General features: G+C 30.0%; 1 protein-coding gene across 2 annotated transcripts in view; it reads right to left on the bottom strand.

Moving 5' to 3' along the window:
- Positions 1–12,346, bottom strand: part of LOC145323349 (clavesin-2-like) — a 53,772-nt gene that overhangs the window by 22,149 nt on the left and 19,277 nt on the right. For both annotated transcript variants that reach the window (XM_080165778.1, XM_080165784.1), the window contains exons 2-3: positions 5,382–5,485; positions 1,180–1,392 (exon numbers count right to left, since the gene is read on the bottom strand). In XM_080165778.1, the coding sequence (XP_080021904.1) occupies positions 1,180–1,392; positions 5,382–5,468 (300 nt within the window). In that variant the 5' untranslated portion in view covers positions 5,469–5,485. The remainder of the gene's footprint in view (positions 1–1,179; positions 1,393–5,381; positions 5,486–12,346) is intronic.

Here is a 12,346-nt window from a genome sequence, read left to right as displayed (position 1 = left end):
AGTGATATTGTATCAGATTAGGTAATTTCCCCAACTCTGACTCTATGTCACTCATGTCATATATGACTTTTAGTGATATTGTGTCAGATTAGGTAATTTTCTCAACTCTGACTCTATTTCACTAAATGTCATATATGACTTTTGGCAATAATGTGTCAGATTAGGTAATTTCCCCAACTCTGACTCTATGTCTCTAAATGTCATATATGACTTTTGGTGATATTGTGTCAGATTTGTTTGCATTGCCAAAAATGAGAAAATAACCTGACATAATGTCACTAAATTTCAGATTGAAATCTGAACTTTGGTCAAATTTTGTCATATCTGAACTTTGGTAACAAAGAGTCATATTGAGACAGATTTAAATCTGAAATCTAGTGACTGTCGATTTCTAATCTGACCGAAAAGGGGTAAAAACTACTAGGGATTTGACATTTTTAAATTTAGCTTGAATTCTATCATTGGATCGGTGAGTGATGCTCTATTTGAGTCAGGATCGTATGATTTATGATTTAAAATAAGTTTTAAAATGTTACTGAGATTTAAAACACTTTTTTAAGAAAAAAGGGCAAAAAATATTCTAATTTTAATGGGCAACGAAACTGTACTTTTATTGTATTCCAATCCATCCATTTTGCCCTTTACAAGCTTATTTTAGTATTTTCAAGTCAATTTTAAATGGGCCTGTGTGTGTCGTAATTTGCCAGTTTGGGTAATTTTACCCATTATTCTGAAATAACGGATACTTTTCTGGCGCCAGATAGTTGGAAAAATATTTGATTAATTATAATTTTGTCATCACAATGAATATATCATGTTTAGTTTGGATATTTAAAAGGAAAAACATCAAAATTTATGATATTGCGTTCCTTTGAACTAAAACACTAGTGGTCTTTTAAGACTTGATTTTTCACCATCGAATACTATTTCTTAGTTCTCATACTTTTCATGGCGTTATAGACGGACTGACGAATTGACAGACAAATTAAATTTTAGAGTAGCTTCAATAGAAGCAATAGTGCCTGTAAAAATACAATACAAATGAACAATGATAGGCCAGTATACATTTAAATTGGCCAATGGTAAAATACTGGCCTATCATTGGTATTATGTGACGTCATTCTTTTTTTATCGGCACTATGAGCTGCTTCCTTTCATTACTAAAAAATAATTGTTTACCCTGCAATCTAAGTTTTGGAACCATGATGGATGCTGCCAGCGCATTGTCAAATATTTGTCCAGAATCTCGCAGGAGGTGGCAACCTCAAACTTTTGCATCCGCAGGAAGCGGAGCAGGAAGTTGGAGTCCAGCCGCATCTTCTTGATGTGCGGCTGGCTCTTGATCCACTGGCGCACCTCGGTTAGAGCTTTGCGCCGCCGTTTCCCATCCTCCTGAAAAAATAATGTTCAAAATTCACGAAACGTAAAGGCAGATCATTCCTGGATAGTTATGTCTGTAAATACTCGCAGTTATGCCCCTAGAGCCCTCTATTTGCATTATAAAGAGTAGGGGAGTTTGTCCTTCTTAAAATGGTAGTTTTTAAAAGTAAAATAATATTTACTTTAGTAAGGGCGGGGGGGGGGGAGTAAGATTCTTCTCGAGTGACCGTTTCTTACCCCCCACTAAAATGAATTTAAAAATTTCCGGGACCTATATGAAGCTTTACTATCTCTTTGAAATAATGATAAAATAAGCAGCTAGATTGTTGTCTAATTGAACAAAACGTTTATTTAGAAACTTGATTTTAGTTTTCATAATATCTAAGAGTATTTTAACCCTTTGATTAAAAATGCATAAAACATTTCTAGATGCCCTAATTATGAAAAAAACACAAAGACAGAATAGAAAAGCCATTATCCCGAGGATATTTATTTATCAATTGTAAGGAAAAGCTAAGTTTATTCAGAATAGAGAACTATCTAAAACATATTAATTGACTACATTTCAATGTTCCTTTTTCTGAAAGAATTATCAAATAAGCTCTTAAAAGGTTATGGCATGTTTTTGTTTTGTAAGAATACCTACTAAATATTTTATTGATTTGTGAAACAAGCTTTCCAAAATATAAATAAAATCTTAAATGTTTTTTAAATGCGCATTTTTGAAACTTGGGACCTTACATAGATTTTCCTTTTCTGTTAAAATTAATGCTCTATTTTCATAATGCTTTTAAGAAAATTCACATGAATTTAAAACAAATATTTACTAAAACATAAAACTGTTATGATGTTATGATATCTACTCAAGGATTTGACAATGAAAGAATAAAAATTACTGTAGTCAATGTATAGTCTAAAGCAATATATATTTTTGTTATAGCTTTAGACACCTGACTACAGATACTTAAAGGAAAAATCAGAGTATTTAGATTTTACCCCTTTACAAATTTACATTTCTGTTAAACTTTGTTTACAACAAAAAAATATTTCTCATTGTAAAATCTTTTTTTCTGCAGAGGCAATGACTGTGCGCGAAACTTTGCAAAATAAAGTTTTGAAAGCACGTTTTTTTGTGTGCTCATTTTATGTTTAAGGGCTAACTGTTTAAAGACAATAAGAGAAGTAGATATAGGGATACAGGGGTAGGACTATGAACAAAAAAAATATCCCCCATTTGTATGTGAAACTCTATCTTATGTCAGCTTGTAATCATTGAGGGTAAAATATAGGTGTAGATTGATTAATTAGTCCTCTCCCTCAAAGAGAAAGACCAATAACCATAGTTTCTTGTTTAAAGTATTTATACTTTTATTTCATTTACACAAGGAGATAAAAATCGAAGCAGCAAAACATTTCTGTATTAATACATATACATACATGCAGTCATAAATTCTATGAAGTATAATCATTATCATTTAGCAGCCCCTTATCTTACAGTATTACATTAAAAACATTAAATTATTGTAAAAAAAATGATTTTAGGCCTGTTTTAATATTACTTGGATTCTTAATGATGTTTATATAATATATTAATATACAACTTTCTTCGTGTTATAATGTATAACAAACACAATACTAATTATTATTATAATAAATATAAAAAAGTGAAAATAAGTAAGTAATACCCCGGGCTAATTATGGGAAAGTGTCAGATATAAATTAATTTCTTCATCACTTTCTGTAAAACTGTAAATATTAAGCAAAAAAGAAATTTTAATTTAGATACAGCTATATCAATTATTAAAATTGAATTTCATAAGGGAATTAGTGAAATTTATAATCTTAAAACATGCGAAGTTTTGAAATATTCTGAAGACAACGAAACTTAATTTTTTTTTCTTTCGCATGCAAACATAGTTTTTAGCTCTAATTTGAAATCATATTGTTATGCCAAATGCTAAAACAATGCTATACCTATACATATTACAGGCAGAATCATCAAAATAATTAACATGCCTATCTTAAAAGGTAAGATAATCTATGTTAGGTACACCTATGTAAATATAAGCATACCTATTATTTATCATTTCAGCCAATTTTGGTGAAAAGTTATAAATAGAAATTTTAGATGTGAAACCAAAAAAATTAATTTAAAAAGTGTGAGATAAAACCATCCGATTAATTCAAAACCTTAGACACATAACCCTTGATGTGAGTGTATAACATTTACGGATGAGTAGATAAAAATAAAAACATGACAACTACGAACTACGTTGCTTTGCACTCTACATGTTATCAACATCAAAGCTAAAGTTAAGCTTCAATGTAAAAGTAAAGAGAAATATGGTTAATATGAAAATCAGCTGCAGCCGCTGTCATCTACAGCCCGCCAAATTTTGGACAATCTGCAGCCAAAGTAGTATGAAAACGTTTTTTAACCGCACTATCATAAGATGGACTGCAGTCGAGTCTGATAAAAATAGCGGCTAGTCGATGCTTTTATCCTTATAATAAAGTAATAGGATGTCTATCAGTCTGTTTATCTGTACCGAAGAATCTCGCTAACCACTGGATTCTTATGGTTCTCCTTTACAGGGTAGTTTCTCTTTGGTAGAAATTTTCTTTGGTAGATTATTTGTTTTAAAAGCTTTCAAAATATCTAATTTTATAGGACACATAATAATGTAAAATTATAAAATCAATCAAAGTTTTTATTTTATTTTGTAGAGCATCTTATATATGGTTTTATCTTTTCTATGACATAATAAGCCTTCATTTAACAACATAACTCAGTTAAGCAGATGAAAACAGTTTTGATTTCTTTAAAACCAAAAAATAGGGGGGAGGGAATTGATGTTGTTATGGTAGTTTACAAGAAAGTTATTGAGATCTTATTGGACATATATACATCCAGTCATTCTATTTTATTTAAATAGCTAGTCGGTGTTTTTAGTAGGTAGTAGATGTAAATGCTATTTAAAATAAAAATAAAAAAAAGTTAAGACGCCTTCTTTTAAAAAAGATATTTAACTGATATACATTATTTTTCATTGGCTGAACTGTAAGTATGTTGTAAGTTTACTGTCCAAAAATTATAATTTATAATCCATCCATAGTAATCTGTGCCTTACAGGGCTCGGCAGCCGCGCGTATACCGCCTATAAACCTTAGGGATATCAATTTTAGAATTGACTGGATGTCTAAACCTGATCTAAATAGTAAGTATAGCAATTCCTTATTTCAAAAAATGCATCCAAACGGATTTTAGTTTGAGGCTTAGTCGCGATTGACGCACGGCTGCCGAGCCCTGGTGCTAGCCTTAGCATGCTTTAATTGATGATAATAAATAATGTGTAATTATGTTGACGATACAATACTTAATTACACATTATTATTTACTCTCCTGTTATATAATATTATAAAGTTGAAAATTCGTTTGCCAGATTTTGTTCGTTAAATGCTCGGAAGTAAAAAGGGTGACAGGGAAAGAACAACGAATGATAAAAGCAATCTTCCCCCTATTATGCGAGAAATTTTGTCTTTGATAGCTTAAACTGTAAAAATGTTTTTTGGGGAAGGAGAGTTTTAGATTTGTCTAAGTGTCCTAACTCTCCCTCCAAGTAATAAATGAAACTAAAAAAATAAAACAATCGTTAAAAAATAAAATCAACTAAAATTCAATTTATCTTTTGTATATTGATAAGACTGTACAAATCCTAAAAATTATCGAAAGCAATTTGTTTATCCATTGCCAAGCTGTATATATGTGTATAGTTTATACTTTTTCCAATGCAGAGTTTTTAATTTGTATTATGTAATGTAATCAATAACCTAATTCTACAAAAATATACCAATACTATTGTTTTTCATTATCCATAGCAACAATTGATAAATACTGATGCTACTTCAGGCGTATGACATCTGTAGGAAGAGTATAATTGTTAGATTTAATAACCAATAAGCAGACTTTAAGACAAAGTTTTTGCAATAAAAATGCCTACCTGAAGTTCTCTTTTTGCGAGTTCCTGTACCTCCTTGGACAATGTGCATCTGTACTCATCCTCTCCGTATAACATTTCTTGCTTCATATTCGCAACTTGATTTTCTAAAAAAAATATTTTTATTAATATTCTATTTTTCAATATGTAATCGATTAAAATAATAGCTATTTAAAGTTTTTAAGATAAGGGGTTAGAATTTTTATACATTATATACCATCGTAAAATTTAGTTGCTAAAATTTAAAAACACAGCGACTTTAACGATAACTTAAAAAGTATCGTATTTAAAATATTTTTTTGAGGCATCAAAATAACGCCATGTTAATAATATGTCAGTTTAGGCTACTTTTATTTTTTCCTTGTTGTCGATATTTATTATATCAGCAGTATAACAGCACTTTGGTATGGTATCATGACCACTTTTAAAAATATCAATTAGTCGACATAAAGATTTGACATGGTAAAACTAATGTTTCCAAGATTTGTTAAAAATAATGCATAAAATCTACTTTGTTTTTATAAGTTTTTAATGTTACTAAATATTGTGTGCTTTTAAAAGCAACATTTTTTGTTATTGCTTTGTATTTGAAACAAACAATGGTTTGTTAGCTTTATTTTAAATCTGTAATTTACACATCAAAAAAGTGATTGATTACTACATAAAGATGGAAAAAAAGAGTTAAAATTTAAACCCTTTTTTGTTAAGCGAAGCTTTTTTTATATTTAGATTATTTTTACATTCTGTTGCAACATTGATGCAAAATGCTATAGCAAATTCTCTAAAATCTATATAATTTGATCATTAATATATCCAGATTTTATGAGCTTCGCCTTAATGTATGTTATAATCCTTGTCATAATATAGGAGCCAAGTCTGATTTTGATAGAATTGTACTGGAATCATGGCGCCTATAACATGCATGGAAATGGTTGCATTTTCAAAATTTTTTTTGCATGTAATACTTATTGGGTAAAAAATTTTAGACTTGAAAAAATTATCTCTCATTACCATATCAATCAGTGGCATGCACAGGGTTTTAGCAGGAGATATTAAATTAAGTAATGATAATATAGACATTCTATTAAAAAAGTGATTTCAAGCTAAATAACACGATTTCAATCGATTAAATCCGCGAATGTCTGTCACTATTCCTAAAAAGTATGGGCCGAACCTTGTGTATAATATGCACAGCACAAATGAATTATTAAGACCGTTAAATAGGTCTACATGTTCGATTCCGACGTCTACTTCGTCTATATGTCTGTTTTAAAGGCCCATTTAAGCATTTAAATGATGGCAAAGCCATTAAAAATAATAAACACCAAAATCTGAAACATTAGCCTTAGTCTCAATATCAATCTTTAACTTTTTTTGTATACTATATTTTATGTAATAAAAGAAAAATCACTTAATGACATCCCTTTTTAGTACATTTACATGCTAAAACTTAATTGTTTTTCTTTATGACATGAAAAAAATTATGTTTGGAAATTTTTTATGAATTTTAACAATAGATTTTAAAATTCTGACATTGTTTAAACATTGACATTAAAATAACAATGATAGGTTTTTGTTCTATGTTTCATGCCAGGTATATAGGGATGGATCAATTGGGGAATAATTATATCCTGCAAATTTCTAACCCAAATCTTGGCTTTGTACCTTAAATATCTCTTTTCGAAAATAGATGAATGTTAATTTTTCTTCAATTTGCCCATCCCTATATCTCTGACTAAGAAACATTTAAAACAATGAAGAAATTATAGAATTTTTATTTAAAGTAGGTCAAATTAAACCTCTATATATTAATCTTTACAAGAATAAATAATATGATATGTTATTATTTTATTTGATTTCTAGTTACAATTTTAAAATGTACAAAAATATGCATTAATTATGATATGAAATTATAAATTCAATCTAATTTTATCCCCCCAAAAATTGACTAAAATTTATGTTTACGATTTTTGTACCGTAACTTTTCAGAAGAATTCAGAAGAAGGTTATTCTTTAGAAAATAAAAAAATAATGACCTTTAATCCTAACAAAAATACAAGAGAATGTAAAAACTTGCTAAGTCAAATGTTAAGGTTTTCTAAGAAAGGGTAATAATTATAATAAATGTTATAATGATATCATTATAATTTGTTGAATAGAATACAAAAACTATAAATGAAGTTCAATGTAGCTATACATATATGGTCTGAATAACTGTATATTTGATAAATTCTTGACCAAAATTATGTAAGCAATAGAAAGACCAAATTTTCAATAAGAAGTTAATATGAAATCATACATTTGGTACTAAAATCTGAATCACTCCACAAAAGATTAACATTTTCCAAAGTTGGGCGGGTAACGGTAAAACAAAACACACATAAAGAGAGAGAGAGAGAGAGAGAGAGAGAGTGAGAGAGAGAAGAAGGAAGGAAGATGGTATGAGAGAGGTAGGAGAGGGGTGTGTAATGGGGGTGGACAACAAGTTTAACTTTTATTGCAAAATCATTTAAACTGGCATAGAAACTGACAGGGATAGAAGCGATAGGTTTTCATGGATTTCCGTAAAAAATTATGCAATAAAGTAACAAACAAACTACAGTAAAAAAGTGAATATAATTTAATTTTAAACTTGATCACTTGCATTTTAGATGTTTTCTTCTTAAAATAACGATATCTTTATACTGTTTCGTTAAGGTCTATTATAATTTTTTTTGTGTAACGTATCTTTCAAATCCCTGAAGATTTGCGGACCATTTCTTGGTTACTTTTTTTTAAACCCAACACATTTGTATACCCAGGACATTTGGTGATCTAGTTGGGGCACTAACAAATTGAACATTTCTTCATGTGTGCCTTTTAATAGAGTACATAATATCATAGTAGAAATACTGTTTTTATTGTCCGTAGCTTAAGATTTATATAACTACTGAACCAATTGAGTTATTGATTTTTATAAGTTGACACAGACTATGGGATGATTTTAGGCTGATTGATTTTGATATTTTAGTCTTGGGATGGTTTTTGGCTATTTTTCTTGTTCCCTTCCCAATCGTAGACAGATCCCCTAGATGCGGTGTAGATTATATTGTTGGCTTCAAGTAAACTCGTAGGATTCGTATGCAAATGACAGCATTTGTACATACAATTAGTGCATGCTATTGAACACCATATATTTTGCTACATGTTGCTGATAAGCATGATATTAAAACAGATTGAGATAGCAACGGAGACAAACTTAATTAAGATAACCAAAACAGACAAAGTATTCATTCACTAAAATTGTAGTACATAGAAACCTCAATACAATTTATAATAACTTAACATTTTAAGTTATTATAAATATACAGAATAAGGAGGGAGGGGACATTAAAATGACTACTTTCATCAATTATTGATTGGTTGGTTCAAACTACCAGTGTCCAAACAATAGTTTTAATCTACAGAAGGAGCAAATTATCATCATTGGGGAGGTAAACAAATTTATTGTCTATTGTCTTTTCCCATAGGATCCCTAGTTATAACGGATTAAAAAAAAACTTGGGTTATTTTATAATAAACTTCAAAGTAAACAAACTTCCTGTTATATTCAGATTCATCTCAAAATCTGAGCAACAATTGCATTCTTTTTATATCAATATCATCAAGACATGTTTTTTTTCAAGATGAGAATTATCAAAGCATCTTGCATTAGTTGCAAAGATGTTAGAGGGGGGGATTAACATTTGTTCATGACAGTTACAAAACAAGGATAAGTAATTCCAAGTAGTAGCGATAACAATATTGAATAATCTATAACTAATGCATTTAATCAAAAGACAATGGGCCAAATCATACTAAATTTTATAAGCCAGCCTAATTAGAATTAGATCTCAGATATAAAGGAATATGCAAGACTTAGGAAACGTTAACTCTTAGGCTAGCCTAAGCCATTTTACAGGATTTGGCCTAATATATTTTGTTGAATCATAGAAAGAAAACGAAGTTGAGGGTTTCGTCGTATTTCCACAGTAGCTTTTCTCCTATTTCTAGCGGGGGGGCTCTAGTCTTGAAGGGCATATTTTCTAACACTGCGGGGCAATCATTAAAATTTACTTAACCTTACCTAACCTAACATAACCTTTCAAAAGCTACTGCGAAAATACGATTAAACCCGCACCTTCTATTTCTTTCCATGACCCATTTTGTTCAGTGCAACAAGCTAAAGACCTATTCTTTTGTTATGAGGAATATTACAGGAAGACTTTGTTCTTTTCTGAAACAGTTTGCCAACAATTAGGTTTATGTTTATTACAGTTTTTATGTATTGCGTCATACAAGCGGAAGTAAAAAAAACCAAAAATTACAAAATTGTAAATCACATATTAGATATTGATTGTTACAATACAAAGGAATAGGATGTTTATCTGTCTGTTTGTGTGTCAGAGTCATGGGTAAATAACTTATCAACAGGATGTTTGTAATAATTATAGAATATCAAAAATCCCCTAAATGCTAAGTCGAAGCAACTCATGTTTTTTAAGTCAGACTTATCGTGTTTTAGCATTACCATTGAATAAAATAAATGTTCATGCTTCTTTGTAGCAAAGCTACTCTATAAGTAAGTCTTTTGTGACCGACTGTCTGTTTTAGTCTATAAAAACAGACATTTCTTTCTCATTTTTCGTCTACACGTTCAGCGTTTTCCTTGAGTGCCTTGTTGAGCAGAGAATCCTCCCCCCCCCCTCGCCCCATTATTTTTTTTATTTTTTAGGCCAGGTTATATTAGGTACTAGGTAAACCCAGAAAGTTAGACCAACGCAATTGAAGGCCCCCCAGGATTATAATCAATTTGAGGGAATACACCCCCCTTCTTTTTTCTCCACTGCTGGTTTTATTTGCACTAGTCAATATTTTGTCTTTTAATTAAACTGTTTTTTTTGCTAATTTTAAATGTAATCATCCTTGTTCTTTGAATGAATAAAACTGAGACGAGACACGAATAAATTGAATAAAAGTCTGACTTGAACAATTCTTTTATATTTATAGATAAGGTAATACAATAATACATACATGGAAATACCATGAAAAAAAGGCAACCATTTTTTGAACGGTAAAATAAATACAAATAATGTTTTCTTTAGAAGCACAGCCTCTCTTTGAATGGGTAGGTCGGCTGATTAGAGAATGATATGATTGATATTGCCTTGCTAACAAATTAGAAAATGGAATATTACAAAAAAAAATTTTCTTGCTAAAAGGCTGTCTATACCTTTTATAAAAAATTAACACATTCTTTCTTAATTATTGACTGAATCAAAAAATCTATTAAAAACACTGCTTAAAACTTTGCTTTATAATAGTTCTATTTTTATTTAAAAAATTGCTGCGAAACTTATTAACACAAAGGTTCTTGTTTGTTGTGTGTGTATAGCACCCACTGTTTGTAACTGTAGCATTACATAAAGTTGAATTACAAAGATGACATGGCAGAAAAAGCATGATATACAGATTAATCTTATCAACGGGACTCTTTGCACCTTTTTTTTTTGAGTTTGATTACTTTTTTGTAGCGATGCTTTACTATTACAACACTCGTAGTATGTCTGTCCTGGGGGAAGGGGTTGTTGGAATGCATTTTACTCATATCATGAATGCTATTATTTTTTTTGGTAAATCGTTTTGTATTTGTATGCTTAGAACAGTTTTTGCACTGCACTGTTATTAAATTGCATAAAAGTTATGAGGTCGCTAATCAAGTACCTGACATTTCATTTTAAATCTTTTTATAATTGACAATCTTAAGTCATCTAAAGCATATGCATATGCATTGATTATAATTTTTAGATCTACTTAGATTTTTAAAAGGAGTGAATTAAAAAAAATATGATTGGTTAGATGTCTCAGAAGAAACAAATACTGGATCAAATTTATATTTTTGGTGAAGTTTAATCTAAAGTCAAGAAAAAAAAACATTATTATAACCGGTTCTACCCCCTCCCTTATTCTCTTCCACACTTTCATTTTAGAAGGGTGACGCAAATTTCAATCCCAGATTTCGCGATTTAAATAAAAATTATCTTTATATTATAGCGAATTAAATAATCTTGCAAGCATCGCTTTTATCCTATGAAGAAAAATCAGCGAAAAACGAGATCTGAAATTTGCGTCACCCTGCCAATATGACGCAAGACGCATGACCGCTACGACCGTGGCAATATTTTAAACCCAATCATATTTTTAGGGGTATATTAATAACATACAAGACGTGAAAGACAGATTTTAACATCCACATACTAATAATAGCATCAAATTTCTCTAATCCACTTTATTTAAAAAAACTAATGATTTAAAAAAAAATTTTGATTATAATAATTCTTTACTTTATTTAAAAAGGATAAAAGACTTATATTATTTTTTTCTAAAGAACTGTAAAAATCAACCATTTATCTGGTGATAGTGTGCCTTTCCTTCCGCATAAACTGTAATATTCGCCAAAAAAAGCATATGATAGATAATTTAGAATGTTTAAAGACAAGGGAAAGGGTCCAGGGATCTAAAGGGATAAGACATTAGCCGATCAATTGATGTACATCCCCAATGATGATTTATAAAATTACCTCTTCTGTAGATTACAATCGTGGTTGAAACGTTTGAATAATCAATTTAATGAACCAAACAATCAACGAATACACCATTATTATAAAATTATAATTTGGGACTAGTGTAATAAACAGCCAAATGTCCCCTGACACAAGTGTGGAAGGGATTACACAGCTCTGGTGATAAGTAACTGTTATCCACTCAAAAGACTCAGGGAGGGAGGTGACATTGGTCTGATTATTACACTGGTCCCCAAAGTTTTACAACAACGTTTTCTTATTAGTTGATTTAACACTTTTGGGGACTTTTATTAGATTTTGATTGGTTGGTTCATTAAGTTTTGTGTCCAAAAGTTTCAACCACTAATTTTAATCTACAGAAGGGTA

The sequence above is a fragment of the Acartia tonsa genome, chromosome 1, assembly GCF_053477335.1.
Source record: "Acartia tonsa isolate MP-2025a chromosome 1, ASM5347733v1, whole genome shotgun sequence".
Classification (NCBI taxonomy): domain Eukaryota; kingdom Metazoa; phylum Arthropoda; class Copepoda; order Calanoida; family Acartiidae; genus Acartia; species Acartia tonsa.
The sequence above is the reverse complement of the archived record's forward strand: the minus strand, read 5'-3'. Positions and strand labels throughout refer to the sequence as shown.